Source organism: Borostomias antarcticus, assembly GCF_949987555.1.
Source record: "Borostomias antarcticus genome assembly, contig: scaffold_131, whole genome shotgun sequence".
NCBI classification, from domain to species: domain Eukaryota; kingdom Metazoa; phylum Chordata; class Actinopteri; order Stomiiformes; family Stomiidae; genus Borostomias; species Borostomias antarcticus.
This window is the reverse complement of record NW_028176563.1, coordinates 254,201-279,485: the sequence shown is the minus strand read 5'-3', so window position 1 is coordinate 279,485 and position 25,285 is coordinate 254,201. Positions and strand designations below refer to the sequence as shown.

Here is a 25,285-nt window from a genome sequence, read left to right as displayed (position 1 = left end):
GCATCCGGGCTGTGCAGCCAGGAGGTGAAGCCATCAGCTCACAGCTCTTAACCAGACGAATACAGCTCTTAACACAGACGAATACAGCTCTTAACCACAGACGAATACAGCTCTTAACCACAGACGAATACAGCTCTTAACCACAGACGAATACAGCTCTTAACCACAGACGAATACAGCTCTTAACCACAGACGAATACAGGGCCTCACACACACAACTCAGGAGCATGTCTTCATTATTCATATTTATTTCAGTAAAAGTCAAAACAGAACAATTCGCTTTATTCACTGCAGCTGCCATATTGGTCAAGTCTGACGTAATTGGTGGTACGAATGTGGAAGTACCTGTTGACACTAATGTTAAAAGTTCACTATAAAAACACCACTTCAAGAATCAAAATAGTCAAAATAACAGGATTACAAACTCATCATTACCAGACTCCGATTGCTTTTCACTGCCATAGTTTTCGCGTTTGTAAATACATGGAAGTGAATGAGCCATAGTTAGCCGTCAGCTGCATTCACTTCCATGTATTTCTAAACGCGAAAACAACGGCAGTGAAAAGCAATCGGAGCCTGGTAATGATGAGTTTGTAATCCAGATAGTGCATTTATCCTGTTATTTTGGTTCTTGAAATTGTGTTTTAATAGTGAACTTTTAACATTAGTGTCAACAGGCACTTCCGCATCTATACCACCAATTACGTCAGACTTGACCAATATGGCAGCTGCAGTGAATAAAGCAAATTAGGAATAAAAACATCACCGAATAGATAAACAGCATACAATAGAACAATCAAACATCTCATCATCTTCCAGTGTATAATTTGTCAGGATCACCATCTATTAGTGTTAATCAGATCTCACACTCTAGAATATCCACACTGTAGAATGTCTCCATAATCTAGAATGTCCACACACTGTAGAATGTCCACACTCTAGAATGTTCACACTCTAGAATGTCCACACTCTAGAATGTTCACACTCTAGAATGTTCACACTCTAGAATGTCCACACTCTAGAATGTTCACACTCTAGAATGTTCACACTCTAGAATGTTCACACTCTAGAATGTCCACACTCTAGAATGTTCACACTCTAGAATGTCCACACACTAGAACAGGGATTCCATGCCAAAGAACCCCAAATAGCCATAGCTTTAAAAAAAAAAAAAAAAAAAAAAAAATATCTAAATTACACTGGCTAATATGTAAAAAAAAATCAAACACAGCTTCTTAAGATTTACAATTTTTTATGAATTTCACTTACATTTCAAATAATTTATGTTGTATTATATTCAGTATTCTTTCTTTTATTTACAAAAGATCTGTCACTGGTATTTTACAATTTTCATTAACAGTTTTTTTTCTTTCTTATTATTCATTTTATTTCACCAAATTACTATTCAATTTTTTTATCATGTTTCAGTTTCAGTGGGTTTCTTTATTTTTCTTTCTTTCTTTCTTTCTTTCTTTCTTTCTTTCTTTCTTTCTTTCTTTCTTTCTTTCTTTCTTTCTTTCTTTCTTTCTTTCTTTCAGTAATTGTCTTTTTATAACAATTCATATTTTATTTTAAACCTGCTCAAAGATGTCATGAATTGAATTTGAATTAATCTATTATTTATATCTAGATTGTATTTAAGTATTATTTTGTATTTTCCTCTCCATTCCAATTGCTCTAGAATGTCCACACACACTCTAAAGGTACCTGATATCCACACCCTGAAGAATGTCCACACACACTCTCAAAGTCAAGGTACCTGCTTACTGTCCCAAGCAACACCAACGTTGGGTTGGTGTGCCATGTCTGTTGGTGACTGTTAGTGTTGGTTGGATTCTGCAGCTGAATTTTAAACTTCCACCATTCTAACAACTGTCCTTTTTAGAAGGTTGGGAGTTGGTTGGGGCAGTGTGCAGGCACCTTGTCCACACACTAAAATGTCCTCTCCCTGAAGAATGTCCATACACACTCTAAAATGTCCATACCCTGAAGAAAGTCGACACATATTAAAATCTCCACACTCTAGAATGTCCCCACACACTCCAAAATGTCCACACCCTGAATAATGTCCATACACTCTCTAAAATGTCCACACCCTGAAGAATATCCACACACATTAAAATGTCCACACCCTTAAAAATTATCCATACAAAAACTAAAATGTCCACACACTCTAGAATAATCCACACAGTGTAAAATGTCCACAGTGTAAAATGTCCACACGCTGAAGAATGTACACACACACTCAGGTGATCATCAACAGAAGATATATATAAAGTGAGATCATGCATAGGAACATATTTATAACCTCAGAAGAAATAAACAAACATTTGTCCATCTCTCCCTCAGCATGAGGAGAGAGGTGAAGAGGAAGAGAGAAAGACTGGAGAAAGATGGGAACTTAGAGAGCTGGAGAGAGAGAGAGACAGAGGAAATATAGAGGCACTAAATGCATAATAATTTATATAAATATAGAGGCACTAAATGCATAATAATCTGATTAATACAATCATATCCAGTCCCCATTTACACACAACTAGACTGACCCTGCACACCTAGACACCTCCCATCATCCAAAACAAACACAAATCACTTTAAAGTGGCATGTGTAGAGTGTAAGTGCTTAAAGAAATGGAATGGATGGGTAGAGGAGGATAGGAGGAGAGGGGAGGAGGAGGAGGAGGAGGAGGTGGAGAGAGGTGAGGAGGAGGAAGGCGTGACTGGTCAGATGACAGAGCAGCAGTGATAGGAGGTGGCCAGACGCTCCTGAAGACAGTGTGTGTGTGTGTGTTCTAAGTCAAGGTGTAGAGTGTGTGTGTGTTCTAAGTCAAGGTGTAGAGTGTGTGTGTGTGTTCTAAGTCACGGTGTAGAGTGTGTGTGTGTTCTAAGTCAAGGTGTAGAGTGTGTGTGTGTGTTCTAAGTCACGGTGTAGAGTGTGTGTGTGTGTTCTAAGTCACGGTGTAGAGTGTGTGTGTGTTCTAAGTCACGGTGTAGAGTGTGTGTGTGTTCTAAGTCACGGTGTAGAGTGTGTGTGTGTTCTAAGTCACGGCGTAGAGTGTGTGTGTGTTCTAAGTCACGGTGTAGAGTGTGTGTGTGTGTTCTAAGTCACGGTGTAGTGTGTGTGTGTGTTCTAAGTCACGGTGTAGAGTGTGTGTGTGTGTTCTAAGTCACGGTGTAGAGTGTGTGTGTGTTCTAAGTCACGGTGTAGAGTGTGTGTGTGTTCTAAGTCATGGTGTAGAGTGTGTGTGTGTTCTAAGTCACGGTGTAGAGTGTGTGTGTGTTCTAAGTCACGGTGTAGAGTGTGTGTGTGTGTTCTAAGTCACGGTGTAGAGTGTGTGTGTGTTCTAAGTCACGGTGTAGAGTTCTTCCTTGCTGCTCTGACAGAGTGTGTATCCACAGATGCGTGGCCTCCAGCTCCAGGAGTGTGTGTGTGTGTGTGCGGGCGGCAGCAGGAACACCACGCTGCTGGCCACCAGGACATGCCAGACAGAGTGTGTGTAGAGGTAGTTGCCTTCGGTCTCAGCGAACACGTACACACACACCCCCACCAGAACACAGGCGGCTCCCGGGAGCAAGAACCACACCCAGCGCCGCCAGCAGGGGGGGTAACACTGGCGTCTCTGCACCCCGCGGTACACCTGCACGCACGCACACGCACACGCACACGCACGCGCACGCACACGCACACACACACACACGCACACGCGCACACACACACACACACACACACACACACACACACACACCAGAGGAGGCTAGTCAGATCTAGCTATAGTGACCACAGACAAGTTTTTTTTATTTTATCAGATTGCAGTATAATGACTATAGAAAAATGACGCCTTCAACTTTTACACTGGAAGACGGTTCCTTATAAACCTCACTTTCACTAATTATTTCTGTCAGCCACCAGCTCCAACACACACACACACTCACGCTCACTCGCACGCACACACACACACACACACACACACACACACACACACACACACACACACGCGCGTGCAGCCACACTCACCCACACACTCACACTCGCACACACGTCCACTCACGCATGCACACACACACACACACACACACACACAGACTCCATCTCCCTCGCTGCGTTAGTCCCCATGGCAGGCTGCGGTCCGCTCCTCACATGAACAAGTGTTCAATCTGATAATCTAAAAAGTCTGATAATCTAAAAAGTCTGAATCTAAAAAGTCTGATAATCTAAAAAATCTGATAATCTAAAAAGTCTGATAATCTAAAAAGTCTGATAATCTAGAAAGTCTGGTAATCTAAAAAGTCTGATAATCTAAAAAGTCTGATAATCTAAAAAGACTGATAATCTAAAAAGACAACTTTTCTTGCAGTGCCTCTCTAAAATGACTGATGGGGAAAGTCACTATATTCTGTTCTGATCAAGGAGTTGATAAGCAGGTTTGTTCTATTGCACTGACTCTGTACCAGCTAACAGCAGCACAAACAACAATACCACTTTGAACCACAAGGGGGGGACAGAGGAGGGAAAGTGAAAACTTGTCTGTAGACTCTTTAAAGCTTGTTAGGACCAGTATAAGACCAGTATAAGGCCAGTCAGGACCAGTATAAGGCCAGTCAGGACCAGTATAAGACCAGTCAGGACCAGTATCAGGCCAGTCAGGACCAGTTAAGCCTAGTTAGTAGCTAGTGAGCAGGTTACTAACCCAGGCTGACACCATGGCCAGGACAGCACAGAGGATAGGGTTAGGGTTAGGGTTAGGGTTAGGGTTAGGGTTAGGCCTAGTTAGTAGCTAGTGAGCAGGTTACTAACCCAGGCTGACACCATGGCCAGGACAGCACAGAGGATGGGGTTAGGGTTAGGGTTAGGGTTAGGGTTAGGCCTAGTTAGGAGCTAGTGAGCAGGTTACTAACCCAGGCTGACACCATGGCCAGGACAGCACAGAGGATGGGCCCCAGCATGTTCCACAGGCCTTGACGGTCCAGTTGCATCGCCATGGCAATGAGCAGAGCACCCAGCATGAACAGCATCTGCACACACAGACACAGTTTGCAGAGGTTAGCTGTGTGTATGTCTTACCATATGTGAGTTGACAGTTGCTTTCAGGTCTCCTACGGCATTGTTCACCGCTCTCTCCATTTGTTGTCCCATCAAGCCAAACTGTTAAGTCTGTTTCTCAAACTCCCTCGTCCCCATCTCCATCATCGTCTGTCTGTTTCTGCATCTGTGCTTGCCATGTTGCATTCTGGGCCATCGCTCATTGCCACATGCTTTCCACGTCTTCTTGCGCGTTAGCTGTTTTGTCGTTGCTAGTTTTCACCGTCGCATGCCTGATTTTTTTCACTTGGACTTTGGTTCCTTCAGCGGTGAATCTCTAATGTTGGTACTTGAAAACATCCCTCCTAACTTTTATGCTGTATACATTTTCGTTTTAGTGTAATTCGACAATTAAACCAAAATGAGAGGATTTTTCGTGGAGCTCGGGATCAGCTAGACCATCATAGTTGCGGGTCACGTGACCAGTTGTGTTTGAGTGTGTCTCTGAAGCAGGCCATACAGAGGACAGTGACCCACACTGAGCAGGTGTGTGTGTGTGTGTGTCTTACGTGTTTGAGTGTGTCTCTGAAGCAGGCCATACAGAGGACAGTGACCCACACTGAGCAGGTGTGTGTGTGTGTGTGTCTTACGTGTTTGAGTGTGTCTCTGAAGCGCGCCATACAGAGGACAGTGACCCACACTGAGCAGGTGTGTGTGTGTGTGTGTCTTACGTGTTTGAGTGTGTCTCTGAAGCAGGCCATACAGAGGACAGTGACCCACACTGAGCAGGTGTGTGTGTGTGTGTGTGTGTCTTACGTGTTTGAGTGTGTCTCTGAAGCGCGCCATACAGAGGACAGTGACCCACACTGAGCAGGTGTGTGTGTGTGTGTGTCTTACGTGTTTGAGTGTGTCTCTGAAGCGCGCCATACAGAGGACAGTGACCCACATGGAGCAGACGGAACCCAGGAAATCACAGAACTGCAGCGTGTTGTAGTCCATGATGCACAGCACTGCTACACCTGGCTGGTCACACGCATGGTAGAACTACACACAAACACACACACACACAAAAGGTTAAAAGGACCCACCAGACGCCACTGACGCACATACACACGCACATACACACAGACCACCGACATGCAAACACACACACACACACATACAGACATACAAACACAAACGCACACACACACATACACACACCCCCCCCACACACCTGTAGAATGTCTTAAATCTACCTTAAACCATACAATACATGTTAGTAAAGAGAATGTGTGATCGTGTGTGTGGGTGTGCGTGTATGCTTGTATGTCTGTGCGTGTGTATGTGTAAGTGTGTTTGTATGTGTGTAGGTGCGTATGTGTGTGTGCGTGTGTTTGCATGTCGGTGGTGTGTGTGTATGTGCGTGTGTATGTGCGTCAGTGGCGTCTGGGGGGTCCTAGAACCGGGCAAGCCAGGACCAACGAAGCATGCACGCAGCACGCACAATTTTTTGGAGGGTGCGCTTTCAAAGCATGCCCTGATGGGAGGTTTCCCAGCACCAGAAGGGCGCTGAGCAGTGGCATGTTTATATGTAAAAACATACAGACATACAGGAAACTACAGGAGCCCAGGCTACTGATGTTTTTTAACACGTCAACAAAGGCCAATCATTTGAGAGCGAGCGAATAAGAGGGCAATATTTAGGCCGAAACAACCAAGCTTTTAGGGACACACTAAATAAACTACAGAGACATTATATGACAACAATGGCCAAGCACCACGAAGAGGAATGACATGACGATAAAATACACCCCCTTAGGACACAGCACTCAATAGCCTACTCCCCTGATTCACTAATCAGTGTTTAGGCTACTTGTCTACTAGGCCTATTAGCCCACCGCTCCAGGAAGCAAAGTTCACGCTCTCGAGTGCTGATTAAATCTAGGCAAAGCAATAAATGGTAATTAATCACAAAAGACCTACCTTATATCGTAACCCAAACTTGTTTAATCCACTTAATTTTGGAATCAACTTTCAACAAATACTCAAGATCTCTGTTTTCCATGTTCATTGATGCTGCCAGTAGCTAAATAGCTGAAGTGGGTAACGTGATTGACAGGTGATGTGAATGACGGGACAGTCATGACAAGTTTTGATTGGATAAACCATCCCAATGTTAAAATGTCAATGGGAATTCCAATGTTGGCTTACCCTACGCCCACTTTTAAGCAGTTTGACAAATTACAGATTAGGTTACATATCGACTGATGACGACATTGTTCGCGGTTTTGTATGTGTGGGCTAATTTGATTAGTTGATTTTTCACTTGGTCTTGATTTTTTCACTTGGTCTTGGCGTGAACACGGAACACAGGCCCCACCATGCGTAAAAACACAGGCCCCACCATGCGTAAAACACAGGCCCCACCATGCGTAAAAACACAGGCCCCACCATGCGTAAAAACACAGGCCCCACCATGCGTAAAACACAGGCCCCACCATGCGTAAAAACACAGGCCCCACCATGCGTAAAACACAACACAGGCCCCACCATGCGTAAAAACACAATACAGGCCCCACCATGCGTAAAAACACAATACAGGCCCCACCATGCGTAAAAACACAGGCCCCACCATGCGTAAAACACAGGCCCCACCATGCGTAAAACACAGGCCCCACCATGCGTAAAACACAGGCCCCACCATGCGTAAAACACAGGCCCCACCATGCGTAAAACACAGGCCCCACCATGCGTGAAAACACAGGCCCCACCATGCGTAAAAACACAGGCCCCACCATGCGTAAAAACACAGGCCCCACCATGCGTAAAAACACAACACAGGCCCCACCATGCGTAAAAACACAGGCCCCACCATGCGTAAAACACAGGCCCCACCATGCGTAAAAACACAACACAGGCCCCACCATGCGTAAAAACACAGGCCCCACCATGCGTAAAAACACAGGCCCCACCATGCGTAAAACACAGACCCCACCATGCGTAAAACACAGGCCCCACCATGCGTAAAAACACAGGCCCCACCATGCGTAAAACACAGGCCCCACCATGCGTAAAAACACAGGCCCCACCATGCGTAAAACACAGGCCCCACCATGCGTAAAAACACAGGCCCCACCATGCGTAAAAACACAGGCCCCACCATGCGTAAAACACAGGCCCCACCATGCGTAAAAACACAGGCCCCACCATGCGTAAAACACAACACAGGCCCCACCATGCGTAAAAACACAATACAGGCCCCACCATGCGTAAAACACAGGCCCCACCATGCGTAAAACACAACACAGGCCCCACCATGCGTAAAAACACAGGCCCCACCATGCGTAAAACACAACACAGGCCCCACCATGCGTAAAAACACAGGCCCCACCATGCGTAAAAAGCGGGTTCAGCACCATGGACAGCGGCCCGAGGTGAAAAGGCCAGAGAGTTCGCGACCAGGCAGCCCAGTCCCCGTCAGAACCTTGGACAGCGGGGCCAGGTAGCAGGGCCAGGTAGCAGGGCCAGGTAGCAGGGCCAGGTAACAGGGCCAGGTAACAGGGCCAGGTAGCAGGGCCAGGTAACAGGGCCAGGTAGCAGGGCCAGGTAGCAGGGCCAGGTAACAGGGCCAGGTAGCAGGGCCAGGTAACAGGGTCAGGTAGCAGGGCCAGGTAGCAGGGCCAGGTAGCAGGGCCAGGTAGCAGGGCCAGGTAACAGGGCCAGGTAGCAGGGCCTAGCAGGGCCAGGTAGCAGGGCCAGGTAGCAGGGCCAGGTAGCAGGGCCAGGTAGCAGGGCCAGGTAGCAGGGCCAGGTAACAGGGCCAGGTAGCAGGGCCAGGTAACAGGGCCAGGTAGCAGGGCCAGGTAGCAGGGCCAGGTAACAGGGCCAGGTAGCAGGGCCAGGTAGGAGGGCCAGGTAGGAGGGCCAGGTAACAGGGCCAGGTAACAGGGCCAGGTAGCAGGGCCAGGTAACAGGGCCAGGTAGCAGGGCCAGGTAACAGGGCCAGGTAGCAGGGCCAGGTAGCAGGGCCAGGTAGCAGGGCCAGGTAGCAGGGCCAGGTAGCAGGGCCAGGTAACAGGGCCAGGTAACAGGGCCAGGTAGCAGGGCCAGGTAGCAGGGCCAGGTAGCAGGGCCAGGTAGCAGGGCCAGGTAGCAGGGCCAGGTAGCAGGGCCAGGTAACAGGGCCAGGTAGCAGGGCCAGGTAGCGGGGCCAGGTAACAGGGCCAGGTAACAGGGCCAGGTAACAGGGCCAGGTAGCAGGGCCAGGTAGCAGGGCCAGGTAGCAGGGCCAGGTAGCGGGGCCAGGTAGCGGGGCCAGGTAGTTGAAGGCGTCTACAGGCCGTTCATGGTTGCCCAGGCAACGAGCGATCACCGGCTGCACTAGTGAGCCTGCACGCAGCAAGAGGCCCGGCCGAGGAAGCCCTCGCTAGTCTTTGGACTCTGTGAGTAGCAGGCTGGAACGTGCTGCCGTCGCTCTCTTCTCACCCTGCTAACGTTTGTTTCCCTGTCGCCTACAGGAACCAGAGCCACACCCCTGTGCTACCGTGCACTCTGAGCCCGGGAGAACGGAACCCCGGCCTGCCCGACAACCGATATTTTTCAGTTTTGATTTTTTGTTTGTTCTAATAAACGCGGCAAGGCGCTTAACCGCAACCTGCCTGGACATGGTTTACTGTGCTCCACCTCTTTATTCCAACTCGGGAGGTTACAAGGTGTGTGTATGTGTGTATGTGCGTGTGCTTATGTGTGTATGTATGTGTGTGTGTGTGTGTGTGTTACCGTGGAGAACACCATGGTGAAGAGGTAGACAGAGGCTTCAGTGAAGTAGCGTCGTTGCACGGCAAGCAGGATTGGAGGCAGGAAGAGCAGGTTACTGAGCGTGAGCAGAAGCACAGCTGTTACCTGGCGACCATATGACTGGGCTGATGAGTCATCAGTGCAACCCCACCCACTCCAGCCTGAGAGAGAGAGAGAGAGAGAGAGAGAGAGAGAGAGAGAGCTGTTACTACCAACCCCACCCACTCCAGCCTGAGAGAGAGAGAGAGAGAGAGAGAGAGAGCTGTTACTACCAACCCCACCCTCACCAGCCTGAGAGAGAGAGAGAGAGAGAGAGAGAGAGAGAGAGAGAGAGAGAGAGAGAGAGCTGTTACTACCAACCCCACCCACTCCAGCCTGAGAGAGAGAGAGAGAGAGAGAGAGAGCTGTTACTACCAACCCCACCCTCACCAGCCTGAGAGAGAGAGAGAGAGAGAGAGAGCTGTTACTACCAACCCCACCCTCACCAGCCTGAGAGAGAGAGAGAGAGAGAGAGAGAGCTGTTACTACCAACACCACCCTCACCAGCCTGAGAGAGAGAGAGAGAGAGAGAGAGAGAGCTGTTACTACCAACCCCACCCTCACCAGCCTGAGAGAGAGAGAGAGAGAGAGAGAGAGAGCTGTTACTACCAACACCACCCTCACCAGCCTGAGAGAGAGAGAGAGATCTGTTACTACCAACCCCACCCTCACCAGCCTGAGAGAGAGAGAGAGAGAGAGAGCTGTTACTACCAACCCCACCCTCACCAGCCTGAGAGAGAGAGAGAGAGAGAGAGAGAGCTGTTACTACCAACCCCACCCTCACCAGCCTGAGAGAGAGAGAGAGAGAGAGAGAGAGAGAGCGAGTTGTTATTACCAACCCCACCCTAGCCCACTCCAGAGAGAGTTATTACCAACCCCACCCTAGCCCACTCCAGAGAGAGCAGTTACTACCAACCCCACCCTAGCCCACTCCAGAGAGAGTTATAACCAACCCCACCCTAGCCCACTCCAGAGAGAGTTATAACCAACCCCACCCTAGCCCACTCCAGAGAGAGTTATAACCAACCCCACCCTAGCCCACTCCAGAGAGAGTTATTATAACCAACCCCACCCTAGCCCACTCCAGAGAGAGTTATTACCAACCCCACCCTAGCCCACTCCAGAGAGAGTTATTACCAACCCCACCCTAGCCCACTCCAGAGAGAGTTATAACCAACCCCACCCTAGCCCACTCCAGAGAGTTATAACCAACCCCACCCTAGCCCACTCCAGAGAGAGTTATAACCAACCCCACCCTAGCCCACTCCAGAGAGAGTTATTATAACCAACCCCACCCTAGCCCACTCCAGAGAGAGCAGTTAATACCAACCCCACCCTAGCCCACTCCAGAGAGAGTTATAACCAACCCCACCCTAGCCCACTCCAGAGAGAGCAGTTACTACCAACCCCACCCTAGCCCACTCCAGAGAGAGCAGTTACTACCAACCCCACCCTAGCCCACTCCAGAGAGAGCAGTTACTACCAACCCCACCCTAGCCCACTCCAGAGAGAGCAGTTACTACCAACCCTGCTCTAACCCACTCAAGCAAGAGAGAGTCCTACCAGCCTTGCAGACCCCTAACCCTAACCCTCTAACCCTAACCCTAACCCTCTAACCCTAACCCTAACCCTAACCCTAACCCTCTAACCCTAACCCTAACCCTAACCCAAGAGAGAGTCCTACCAGCCTTGCAGACACAAGCAGCGTAGAGGAAGCTGTATGATCTCATGAGACGACATTCTCCGTATGTCCCGCAGTCTTCCACGCACGGAGTCACCAGCACCTCTGGAACCACGGCAACCACAGGTGCACTGATGCAGTCACTACTGTGGAACATATGTACACACACACAAACTGCATTCCACATGAAATCCTTTGACAGTGCGTGTGTGTGTGTGTGTGTGTGTGTGTGTGCGTGTGTGTGTGTGTGTGCGCGTTACCTGTTGCAGACCAGCAGCAGAGTAAGGAACCAGGTAGCAGACTGGGGGAAGGGGACTCTGACTGCAGCTTTGGGAACACTGCTATTCACACTAACAGCATAACCTGAGAATAACGCTACACACACACACACGCACACACGCACGCGCACACACACACACACACACACACACACACACACACACACGCACACACGCACGCGCACACACACACACACACACACACACGCACGCACGCACGCACGCACACACGCACACACACACATTAATACAGTGTTTTGTGTTGACTATATCGTTAGTCTATGTGTGTGTGTGTGTGTGTGTGTTACCTGTGTGGCAGGGCTGGGAGGGGTTGATAGTCAGTGTGTGTGTGTGTGTGTGTGTGTTACCTGTGTGGCAGGGCTGGGAGGGGTTGATAGTCAGTGTGTGTGTGTGTGTGTGTGTTACCTGTGTGGCAGGGCTTACGCACCCGTATACAAAACTACAAGTCCCACAACTTTTTTTTTTTTTAAGTCCCACGACTGCAACGCGCAGAACTCTCGCGATGACGCGCGATGACAGCTCAGCTGCCCTCACTCAAAAACCACTGTGCAGACGCCGAATGCCCCTGCCAGTAACGTTAACAAAATGAAGATTGTGTGAATTTTCATCTACCCCTCGGTTTCAAGTCAGCATCTGAAAACCCTGGTTTTGGAGGGCTGTTTGAACGTCCACTAGCCCTCGATATGCCCCCTAGTGGGGCCAAGGGCTAGGGCTAAGGGGGGGTATTGGGATTGGGCCATAGTCTTCATTAGGACCAATGCACTTGATGAAGTGTGTGGGAATAGTATAGTCTTCATTAGGACCAATGCACCTGATGAAGTGTGTGGGAATAGTATAGTCTTCATTAGGACCAATGCACCTGATGAAGTGTGTGTTATTTCAAAATTTTCGTTGCGCTCCTACATTTCTTTCTGTGCTCCTACATTTTTTCATTTAGGAGCACATGTGCTCCTAGTGAAAAATGTTAGCTTAGAGCCCTGTAGTTACCTGTGTGGCAGGGCTGGGAGGGGTTGATAGTTACCTGTGTGGCAGGGCTGGGAGGGGTTGATAGTTACCTGTGTGGCAGGGCTGGGAGGGGTTGATAGTTACCTGTGTGGCAGGGCTGGGAGGGGTTGATAGTTACCTGTGTGGCAGGGCTGGGGGGGGTTGATAGTTACCTGTGTGGCAGGGCTGGGAGGGGTTGATAGTTACCTGTGTGGCAGGGCTGGGAGGGGTTGATAGTTACCTGTGTGGCAGGGCTGGGGGGGGTTGATAGTTACCTGTGTGGCAGGGCTGGGAGGGGTTGATAGTTACCTGTGTGGCAGGGCTGGGAGGGGTTGATAGTTACCTGTGTGGCAGGGCTGGGAGGGGTTGATAGTTACCTGTGTGGCAGGGCTGGGAGGGGTTGATAGTTACCTGTGTGGCAGGGCTGGGAGGGGTCGATAGTTACCTGTGTGGCAGGGCTGGGAGGGGTGGATAGTTACCTGTGTGGCAGGGCTGGGGGGGGTTGATAGTTACCTGTGTGGCAGGGCTGGGAGGGGTTGATAGTTACCTGTGTGGCAGGGCTGGGAGGGGTTGATAGTTACCTGTGTGGCAGGGCTGGGAGGGGTTGATAGTTACCTGTGTGGCAGGGCTGGGAGGGGTTGATAGTTACCTGTGTGGCAGGGCTGGGGGGGGTTGATAGTCAGTGTGTGTGTGTGTGTGTGTGTGTGTGTGTTACCTGTGTGGCAGGGCTGGGAGGGGTTGATGGTCAGTACAGGACTCCAAGGAGAGAGACAGGCCAAGACTCTGCTGCTGGACCCCACTGTCACGTTAGTCTGGAACAAACACACACCTCCATACTTCAGCTGTACAATCCCTGTGTGTGTGTGTGTGTGTGTGTGTGTGTGTGTGTGTGTGTGTGTGTGCGTGCGTGCGTGCGTGCGTGTGTGTGTGTGTGTGCGTGCGTGTGTGTGTGTGCATGCGTGTGTGTGTGTGCATGCGTGTGTGTGTGCAGGGCTGTACATTAACTTGTTTAGCACATAGCACTGGTGCTACAGGGGTTGATAGTTCTGTAGCACAGAGCCAGAAAGTTGCAGCACAGGTATAACATGTCCATTATCACCTCTACTGAACAGTCAGTCAGGGCAGCGCCTCTGATTCGCATGTTGTAGATACTCGCTCTTATGATGTGGGGTTAGGGTTAGGGTTAGGGTTAGGATTAGGGCATAAACCCTAACCCTTATGATGTGGGCCGTCTCCTTGACAAATGATGCTTGCAGACTGACAAACAGCAGCGCGTAAGTTACTACGTAGATGGAGGCTCCACTTCGGCTCAAACATAGGCTAGGCTACTGGGTGTAGCTACTGGGTGTAGCCTAGGCTACTGGGTGTAGCTACTGGGTGTAGCCTAGGCTACTGGGTGTTACTGGGTGTAGCCTAGGCTACTGGGTGTAGCTACTGGGTGTAGCTACTGGGTGTAGCTACTGGGTGTAGCCTAGGCTACTGGGTGTAGCTACTGGGTGTAGCCTAGGCTACTGGGTGTAGCTACTGGGTGTAGCCTAGGCTACTGGGTGTTACTGGGTGTAGCCTAGGCTACTGGGTGTTACTGGGTGTAGCCTAGGCTACTGGGTGTTACTGGGTGTAGCCTAGGCTACTGGGTGTTACTGGGTGTAGCCTAGGCTACTGGGTGTTACTGGGTGTAGCCTAGCTCCAGGTTGTGTTTCTACACTGTATTTTTTGTAGATAACGTTACATATTAATCACACTTCAACTATAGGCTATTTTTTACTTGTCCGATCAGACAACTGCATGAGGCACTTGCCTGAACAGAGTTTCCTGGTCCAGGGGAAGCTATAGGCTAGTTTACTGGTCCAGGGGAAGCTATAGGCTAGTTTACTGGTCCAGGGGAAGCTATAGGCTAGTTTCCTGGTCCAGGGGAAGCTATAGGCTAGTTTCCTGGTCCGGGGGAAGCTATAGACTAGTTTACTGGTCCAGGGGAAGCTATAGGCTAGTTTACTGGTCCAGGGGAAGCTATAGGCTAGTTTACTGGTCCGGGGGAAGCTATAGGCTAGTTTACTGGTCCAGGGGAAGCTATAGGCTAGTTTACTGGTCCGGGGGAAGCTATAGGCTAGTTAACTGGTCCAGGGGAAGCTATAGGCTAGTTTACTGGTCCGGGGGAAGCTATAGGCTAGTTTACTGGTCCGGGGGAAGCTATAGGCTAGTTTACTGGTCCAGGGGAAGCTATAGGCTAGTTTACTGGTCTGTAACTCACAGTGTTGAGTGAGAGCTGCAGGTTGAGGGTGCCCCCGCTGGAGAGTGTGTGTAGCGGGTAGCGGAGCAGTGTTGGATGTGTGTGTGTCACGTTGACGTTGCCCCCGGTGACGGGAGAGAAGCGCAGCGATAGGACGTCCAGCTCCTCCTGCAGCACCGGAACGTTGCACACACACTCCGACCGCACGTTACCATGGACGCCCATCTCAGAAGCCAGGCTGCTGTTGCCACGGAGCCTGGTGATGTCATCATCTCCCTTAAGACCCTCACTCCTCGGCCTACAGCCCACTGACACACACACACGCACGCACATGTACGCACGCACGCACACACATTGATCAAACATTAATACAGGTACAGAAAGTGTTAGGGTTACCAGGTATACAGGATGTGTGTTAAGGTTACCAGGTATACAGGATGTGTGTTAGGGTTACCAGGTATACAGGATGTGTGTTAGGGGTTACCAGGTATACAGGATGTGTGTTAGGGTTACCAGGTATACAGGATGTGTGTTAGGGTTACCAGGTATACAGGATGTGTGTTAGGGTTACCAGGTATACAGGATGTGTGTTAGGGTTACCAGGTATACAGGATGTGTGTTAGGGTTACCAGATATACAGGATGTGTGTTAGGGTTACCAGGTATACAGGATGTGTGTTAGGGGTTACCAGGTATACAGGATGTGTGTTAGGGTTACCAGGTATACAGGATGTGTGTTAGGGTTACCAGGTATACAGGATGTGTGTTAGGGTTACCAGGTATACAGGATGTGTGTTAGGGTTACCAGGTATACAGGATGTGTGTTAGGGTTACCAGGTATACAGGATGTGTGTTAGGGTTACCAGGTATACAGGATGTGTGTTAAGGTTACCAGGTATACAGGATGTGTGTTAGGGTTACCAGGTATACAGGATGTGTTAGGGTTACCAGGTATACAGGATGTGTTAAGGTTACCAGGTATACAGGATGTGTGTTAGGGTTACCAGGTATACAGGATGTGTTAAGGTTACCAGGTATACAGGATGTGTGTTAGGGTTACCAGGTATACAGGATGTGTTAGGGTTACCAGGTATACAGGATGTGTTAAGGTTACCAGGTATACAGGATGTGTGTTAGGGTTACCAGGTATACAGGATGTGTGTTAGGGTTACCAGGTATACAGGATGTGTGTTAAGGTTACCAGGTATACAGGATGTGTGTTAAGGTTACCAGGTATACAGGATGTGTGTTAGGGTTACCAGGTATACAGGATGTGTGTTAGGGTTACCAGGTATACAGGATGTGTGTTAGGGTTACCAGGTATACAGGATGTGTGTTAGGGTTACCAGGTATACAGGATGTGTGTTAGGGTTACCAGGTATACCGGATGTGTGTTAAGGTTACCAGGTATACAGGATGTGTGTTAGGGTTACCAGGTATACAGGATGTGTGTTAGGGTTACCAGGTATACAGGATGTGTGTTAGGGTTACCAGGTATACAGGATGTGTGTTAGGGTTACCAGGTATACAGGATGTGTGTTAGGGTTACCAGGTATACAGGATGTGTGTTAGGGTTACCAGGTATACAGGATGTGTGTTAGGGTTACCAGGTATACAGGATGTGTGTTAGGGTTACCAGGTATACAGGATGTGTTAGGGTTACCAGGTATACAGGATGTGTGTTTTACTGCTCACCTGTGTTGTTGGCCGTGATGCTGAAGGTAGCAGTATGGTTGTCAAGGACATTCTCCACGACAACGCGTATCCAGGAGTTCCATGGGGGGGCGGGGAGCGTGGCGGAGCAGCGGGCGGAGGAGCAGTTCACCGTCACAGATCCCTCCTTCAGAGAGGCGGAGCCTAGCCTCAGGACCAGCGAGCACGCGTGGTCCTCCAAGTCCTCCTCTAGCGAACAGTCCGTCACAGACAGAGACAGAGACGACACGAACTCTGGAACAAACACCCTGTAACACACGCACACACACACACACACACGCACACACGCACGCACATGCACGCACATGCACGCACGCACACACACAGACACGCACACACAGACACACAAACGCACACACATGCAATTTGAGATTTCAGAATGAAAAGTACTTTTTTTACATGCTATTATTATTATTATTATTATTATTACTACATCTGTTCACAGAAACAATATGGAGAGCATCTCTCACATGCACACACACAAGCACTCCTTACTTGAAACGAGCAGGTCTGTCTCGGGTAGCGGTCTGGGTTAGGGGTGTGGCCTGTTCCAGGATGGGTGTGTCCACAGCTCGCCTGATTGACAGCTGAGGTTGGAAGAAGTAGGAACACGAAGGAAAACCCTGTAGCGCGCGCGCACACACACACACACACACACACACACGGATAAACCTTTTCAATAACACTGCATTTTTTACACAGTGATGTGTGCAGCACACACATACGTGGATACACACGCACACACACACCTTCTGCTCTATGCGTCCATCATCTCGAGGCAGGTGGGCGGCCAGGTACCAGTCTCCGGGCGCGGGGTCAGACAGGTTAAAGGTCATGGAGGTGTGTGATGTCACCAGCAGGGTGAGAGAGAGGGCGGGGCTCCACAAGGTCTCATTAGGAAACACAGAGCCCAGCGGGTCAATGACTGGAGGAGAACCCCATCTCATATAGCTGTAAGAGAACCAGACAGAACCCCCTCTCATATAGCTGTAACAGAACCATACAGAACCCCATCTCATATAGCTGTAACAGAACCAGACAGAACCCCATCTCATATAGCTGTAACAGAACCAGACAGAACCCCCTCTCATATAGCTTTAACAGAACCAGACAGAACCCCCTCTCATATAGCTGTAAGAGAACCAGACAGAACCCCATCTCATATAGCTGTAACAGAACCAGACAGAACCCCATCTCATATAGCTTTAACAGAACCAGACAGAACCACATCTCATATAGCTGTAACAGAACCAGACAGAACCCCATCTCATATAGCTGTAACAGAACCAGACAGAACCCCATCTCATATAGCTGTAACAGAACCAGACAGAACCCCCTCTCATATAGCTGTAACAGAACCAGACAGAACCCCATCTCATATAGCTGTAACAGAACCAGACAGAACCCCCTCTCATATAGCTGTAACAGAACCAGACAGAACCCCATCTCATATAGCTGTAACAGAACCAGACAGAACCCCATCTCATATAGCTGTAACAGAACACACTAAGGAGGGAGCGGGCGTCATGGTAACCTACATGGTGACGTTGTGCTGTCCACAGTGAAAGCCGTTGCCCTTAGTTACGGAGAGAAGCCAGCGCGCGACCGCGACATCGGGCGGGATGTGAAACTGCTGCAGACGCACGTTACCATACCAACTGTAGCGGGACAGCTTCTGAGCAGGCTTGGAGGACAACTGTGATATAAACACCTCACCTGCACACACAGATTACACATTACATCTCACCTGCACACACAGATTACACATTACATCAACTATAGACTAGACTAGCTAACCCTAACCCTAACAACTCACCTGCACACACAGATTACACATTACATCAACTATAGACTAGACTAGCTAACCCTAACCCTAACAACTCACCTGCACACACAGATTACACATTACATCAACTATAGACTAGACTAGCTAACCCTAACCCTAACAACTCACCTGCACACACAGATTACACATTACATCAACTATAGACTAGACTAGCTAACCCTAACAACTCACCTGCACACACAGATTACACATTACATCAACTATAGACTAGACTAGCTAACCCTAACCCTAACAACTCACCTGCACACACAGATTACACATTACATCAACTATAGACTAGACTAGCTAACCCTAACCCTAACAACTCACCTGCACACACAGATTACACATTACATCAACTATAGACTAGACTAGCTAACCCTAACAACTCACCTGCACACACAGATTACACATTACATCAACTATAGACTAGACTAGCTAACCCTAACCCTAACAACTCACCTGCACACACAGATTACACATTACATCAACTATAGACTAGACTAGCTAACCCTAACAACTCACCTGCACACACAGATTACACATTACATCAACTATAACTCTGATACAAACAACTCACCTGCACACACAGATTACACATTACATCAACTATAGACTAGACTAGCTACATAGCTCCCGACAGGACACGCACAGACACAGACAGACAGACAGACGGGCAGACGGACATACAGACAGGCAGGCAGACAGATACAGACAGATACAGACAGGCAGACCGAAAGACAGCAGGCAGACAGGCAGGCAGGAAGACGGGCATACAGACAGGCAGATACAGACAGGCAGGCAGGCAGACGGGCATACAGACAGACAGATACAGACAGGCAGGCAGGCAGACCGAAAGACAGCAGGCAGACGGGCATACAGACAGGCAGATACAGACAGACAGGCAGGCAGACAGATACAGACATATGCAAAGAGGTAGGCAGGCAAACCATAAAACATCCCACAGCCCCACTCTAACGTTGCCAGTAACGTAGCCTAGCATGCATGTTAACACAGTTAGTGTTAGCTCATATGCGAGGCTTAGTCTAACTATAACACAGAAGACAGCTAGCTGGCTCATGTTATTCTAGCTGGTGCTAACAGAGGCAGACCGATCACCAGGTCTAGCGGCACGGGAGAGATGGCACTAGCTAGCTATAGGGGCCCCAGTGAGGCCAACTAGACTGAGTTAGCACTAGCTAGCTAGCTATAGGGGCCCCAGTGAGGCCAACTAGACTGAGTTAGCACTAGCTAGCTAGCTATAGGGGCCCCAGTGAGGCCAACTAGACTGAGTTAGCACTAGCTAGCTAGCTATAGGGGCCCCAGTGAGGCCAACTAGACTGAGTTAGCACTAGCTAGCTAGCTATAGGGGCCCCAGTGAGGCCAACTAGACTGAGTTAGCACTAGCTAGCTAGCTATAGGGGCCCCAGTGAGGCCAACTAGACTGAGTTAGCACTAGCTAGCTAGCTCAGTATTTACTAGTGCCATACTGTTACTGTTAGTAATAGTGATATAACTAGCTGTTAGTGATATAACTAGCTGTTAGTGTTAGTGATATAACTAGCGAGCTAACCCTAACCTCTAACCCCTAACCCCTAACCTCTTACCCCTAACCCTATACTACGTTAACACCCACTCTGAGGCGACAACGTCACAAAAACTGTAGCACTAAATGTATAAAACTAGACAACGCTTGGTGATAACAGCTTACTTTGTATCTTAAAGTGACCTCTAAACATGCCGGTGTTCAAACCTAGCGGAGTTGTGTTGGTTTAAACTGGGTTGCTAATAGGGTTAGGGTTAGGGTTGGGTTAGGGTTAGGGTTAGGGTTGGGTGACAGTAGCCCCCCTCCAGGATAGGGTTAGGGTTAGAGGTTAACCCTAACCCTCCAGCCCTCCAGGTTAGGGTTAGAGGTTAACCCTAACCCTCCAGGATCCCAAGTTGCAGCGCTATGTTAATTCCCAAGTTACTCCTACAGGTTTATTGATGTTATTGCTTGTTTTAATGCTACTGAGAAGATAGCAGCCATACTCTAGACTGGCTAACGGGTTAGGGTGAGGGTGAGGGTGAGAAGATAGCAGCCATACTCTAGACGGGCTAACGGGTTAGGGTGAGGGTGAGGGTGAGGGTGAGAAGATAGCAGCCATACTCTAGACGGGCTAACGGGTTAGGGTGAGGGTTAGGGTTAGAAGATAGCAGCCATACTCTAGACCAGGGGTCTCAAACTCAAATTGGCTTGGGGCCACTGTTGGTTTCGTCAACTCATAGGAGGGCCACTTCAATGTCAACTTCAACTACTACTAACTATAAGAAAGTGCAATATTTTGGAAAATGTTATTTTTCATTTCCATAACTAGACTCACAACTCAATCTCTAAATGTTGCAAGACTATTCCATAACTAACATTTTCATCATACAAATTCAGACCAGTTTCCATTCATTTTAATATATTTTAACAGTTAGCGCTGCAAATCTTTTTTCCTTACTTTTATTTTATCTTGAATAGCCTACATTTGTACTTTACTCTGTTTTAGCTGCAAGATGCATCACTACTGTAAGCCTGCCCTGGACCTGTACTTGCATTTATTAAAGTTCAAGTTTGTTTCCATTTCTTACCAGACACTTAAATACATTTGTAGGCTACTACTCTATTTCTTGCCAAACACTTATCTTGAAAGACGGCTGAGACGTTAGCCCTCTCAGCTGTGTGGCTCGTTTTTTCCTCTCGTCTCCCTATGACACTGTTCTCCATGTTTAGTAATGAATAGCTCTTGACATTATATTCCTTTAGAACGGCGACTTTTTTCTTGCATATCAGGCAGGTAGTATTTCCATTGAACTCTATACTAATACTGAAATGTCAATATTTCTTGAAACTGTCTGTGTTCCTAACGTTAGTTAACCATGAAAACAGCCTTTCGGTGGCGAGCTGCATTCCGTTCATTGTTCATAGTCGCGTGCAGATTGATTGCACCTGTGACTGTATTCAGCATTCACCTCGCGCTCTGCATTGTAGGCCTGCCTGCCGGCGCCGTTTACAATAAATTATTTTGCGGGCCGGATTACATGATATTTCTGACATCATGTCGCGGGCCGGATGGAGTGGTGTGGCGGGCTGCAAATGGCCCGCGGGCCGCGAGTTTGAGACCCCTGCTCTAGACTGACCCTAACCCTAACCCACTAACGCTACTAGCTACTAACTACAAATGAGCCTGAAGATGATCAGAAAACTCACCTCGCACAGCTGTCATGGTACAAAGGAGCAACCAACATATAATGTCAACCCCCATTTTCCTGTCATTAGGAAACTCTTTTGTATTCTTACAAAAAATCACATGTTCCGTACTGGCCCAGCTAACTAGCTAGCACTATTAGCACTACTAGCTAGCACTAAGCTAGCACTACTAGCACTGAGCTAGCACTAAGCTAGCTGGCTACACAGCTGATCTGCTTCCGGGTTCCGAGGTAAACAACGCATGACGATCACGGAAGTTCGCGCCTCATTTATCAGTGACGTCATGGATGTATTAATAGAGGTACGCCTTTCTTTACACGGCCTTTTAACCCTAACCCTAACCCTATGGATGTATTAATAGCGTACACCTATGGAGGTATAATGCGTACACCTATGGATGTATTAATAGCGTACCCCTATGGATGTATTAATAGCGTACCCCTATGGATGTATTAATAGCGTACACCTATGGATGTATTAATAGCGTACCCCTATGGATGTATTAATAGCGTACCCCTATGGATGTATTAATAGCGTACCCCTATGGATGTATTAATAGCGTACACCTATGGATGTATTAATAGCGTACACCTATGGATGTATTAATAGCGTACACCTATGGATGTATTAATAGCGTACACCTATGGATGTATTAATAGCGTACCCCTATGGATGTAGTAATAGCGTACACCTATGGATGTATTAATAGCGTACCCCTATGGATGTAGTAATAGCGTACACCGATGGATGTAGTAATAGCGTACCCCTATGGATGTAGTAAAAGCGTACACCTATGGATGTAGTAATAGCTTACACCTATGGAGGTATAATATAGCGTACACCTATGCCAAGCCGAGCTACATCATGTGGCCGGCCCAGAATGTGATGCAGCTCGGCTTGGCATAGGGGTTCCTGGAGCTCTAGCCTGGCTGTACGATCGCAAACTTTTGAACAAAATGAATACCACATAAGAGCAAATATCACCTGCTCCGCTATAATGAAACTAAGATGCCTATATAAAGAAATACTTTTTGAAATGATATATTTGACAGAATCGTGATATATGATGGCAGATACTTCACAATGCTAATGCAGGGACATTATTATGTCCATTATCATTTGACAGATGACCTGAGAGAGAGAGAGAGAGAGAGAGAGAGAGAGAGAGAGAGAGAGATAGTAGTGTAGTTGTGTGTGTGTGTGTGTGTGTGTGTGTGTGTGTGTGTGTGTGTGTGTGTGTGTGTGAGAGAGAGAGAGAGATAGTAGTGTAGGTGAGTGTGTCCCATTATCAGTGCATCCCGACCTCCCTGGACGAGCCTCTCCACCGTCTCCTTGCCTCCGACTGAGGTAAGCACACAGTTCTGTATTGATTTTAGGAGTAAAGATCAATAGTAGCAATATGTCAGCTCTCAAGAGCCACCAGCATCAATTACACCGCCTGTTAGGCACACAAGTATGCAGACACACTCAGAGACACACACACACACACACACACACTCACAGACACACACACACACACACACACACTCACAGACACACACACACAAGGACAGCTGATCCCCTGGATCAATTAATAATCCTGTTAATGAGGCCCTGCTGTAGCTGTGTCTGAGAGGGTTAGATTAGGGCTGATACCTGACTGGTATTATGAGCCCTACATGTAGCTGTATATACCTGACTCAGGCCCTACCATACCATACCTGCCATCCCTGGTATTATCCACGTATTACCAGGGGTGCACGAGCAAGGGGTGCATTTTGCTCCCCTGGGATTTTTTTTGAATCTCATCTCTCAGGTGACTCATCCATTGAGCTTAACATGCTACCTGTGACTGAAAAGCCCAAATATGCCCCCTGATCTCAGAGACTGCTCTTTGGGTTCCTGTGCTGGAGGTTGGTACACAGTGCGTGGATGAATGGGTTAGGGTTACACAGTGTGTGGATGAATGGGTTAGGGGTACACAGTGTGTGGATGAATGGGTTAGGGTTACACAGTGTGTGGATGAATGGGTTAGGGGTACACAGTGTGTGGATGAATGGGTTAGGGTTACACAGTGTGTGGATGAATGGGTTAGGGTTACACAGTGTGTGGATGAATGGGTTAGGGGTACACAGTGTGTGGATGAATGGGTTAGGGGTACACAGTGTGTGGATGAATGGGTTAGGGGTACACAGTGTGTGGATGAATGGGTTAGGGGTACACAGTGTGTGGATGAATGGGTTAGGGGTACACAGTGTGTGGATGAATGGGTTAGGGGTACACAGTGCGTGGATGAATGGGTTAGGGTACACAGTGTGTGGATGAATGGGTTAGGGGTACACAGTGTGTGGATGAATGGGTTAGGGGTACACAGTGCGTGGATGAATGGGTTAGGGTTACACAGTGTGTGGATGAATGGGTTAGGGGTACACAGTGTGTGGATGAATGGGTTAGGGGTACACAGTGTGTGGATGAATGGGTTAGGGGTACACAGTGTGTGGATGAATGGGGTCCTGATCCGCCTGATTTGGTTTTAAGAAGGTTTCTACTCCAGAAGTCAAAATACTGTGTGATCTGATTTCACACTCTTTTACCTTTTCAAACTGCTGTGTATGTGTGTGTGTGTGTGTGTGTGTGTCTGTCTGTGTAACAACACTCTACTGTCCCCTGGCAGGGGATCCATTAGCCCCCCTCTCTCCCTGGTTGCCCAGCAGTAGAGTAAACCTTGTGTGTTTGACCAATCCTGCTCTCAAATATTTGTCCTGGAAACAGCCTCTTCCTGACTTATAAATACTGAGACATCACACTGGAGTCCCCCACACACACTCACACACACACGTAGGGTCACACACACACTGGTACCCGTCCCCCACACACACTCACACACACACTTAGGGTCACACACACACTGGTACCCTACCCATACACAGCTTTAAAGACCAAGCTTCATCAAGGTCCAGACTCCAGAGGATAGAGAACCACCTCTCCAGACAGAGAACCACCTCTCTCCAGACAGAGAACCACCTCTCCAGACAGAGAACCACCTCTCTCCAGACAGAGAACCACCTCTCTCCAGACAGAGAACCACCTCTCTCCAGACAGAGAACCACCTCTCTCCAGACAGAGAACCACCTCTCTCCACAGGACCACATCGTCACCAACAAGTAAGAATTTTGCATCACTACTTAACTTGCTAACAGCAACAAATCAGCCACATTGATGACTACCTACAATAGCCCTCACTACCTAACAACAACTACCTACAATAGCCCTCACTACCTAACTACAACTACCTACAATAGCCCTCACTACCTAACTACAACTACCTACAATAGCCCTCACTACCTAACTACAACTACCTACAATAGCCCTCACTACCTAACTACAACTACCTACAATAGCCCTCACTACCTAACTACAACTACCTACAATAGCCCTCACTACCTAACTACAACTACCTACAATAGCCCTCACTACCTAACTACAACTACCTACAATAGCCCTC

General features: G+C 48.3%; 1 protein-coding gene across 3 annotated transcripts; it reads right to left on the bottom strand.

Annotated features, from left to right (window-relative positions):
* pgap6 (post-glycosylphosphatidylinositol attachment to proteins 6) lies at positions 1-21,935 on the bottom strand. Of its 3 annotated transcripts, none has more exons than XR_014631205.1 (14): positions 21,802-21,935; positions 18,280-18,457; positions 17,491-17,692; positions 17,237-17,364; positions 16,724-16,989; positions 15,051-15,337; positions 13,518-13,614; positions 11,780-11,894; positions 11,523-11,665; positions 9,782-9,960; positions 5,918-6,064; positions 4,897-5,013; positions 99-3,638; positions 1-46 (listed from the first exon to the last, which is right to left on the bottom strand). XR_014631205.1 is itself a non-coding variant. In XM_084462328.1 (13 exons), the coding sequence occupies exons 1-13, from the start codon at positions 21,854-21,856 to the stop codon at positions 3,345-3,347; spliced, it is 2,208 nt and encodes a 735-aa protein (XP_084318454.1). In that variant the 5' UTR covers positions 21,857-21,935; the 3' UTR covers positions 36-3,344. The 3 variants fall into 3 exon arrangements, 1 of the variants encoding a protein (XP_084318454.1); XR_014631206.1 differs by having other exon boundaries at positions 11,523-11,662; XM_084462328.1 differs by having other exon boundaries at positions 36-3,638.
* Positions 21,936-25,285: the final 3,350 nt, after the last annotated feature.

Coding starts and splice junctions, on each gene's coding strand:
- pgap6 (XM_084462328.1), bottom strand. CDS start 21,856: ATGGGGGTTGACATTATATGTTGGTTGCTCCTTTGTACCATGACAGCT. Junction 18,458..21,801: donor TACCATGACAGCTGTGCGAG/GTGAGTTTTCTG, acceptor CTGTGTGTGCAG/GTGAGGTGTTTATATCACAG. Junction 11,666..11,779: donor CTGCTGCTGGTCTGCAACAG/GTAACGCGCACA, acceptor TATGTTCCACAG/TAGTGACTGCATCAGTGCAC.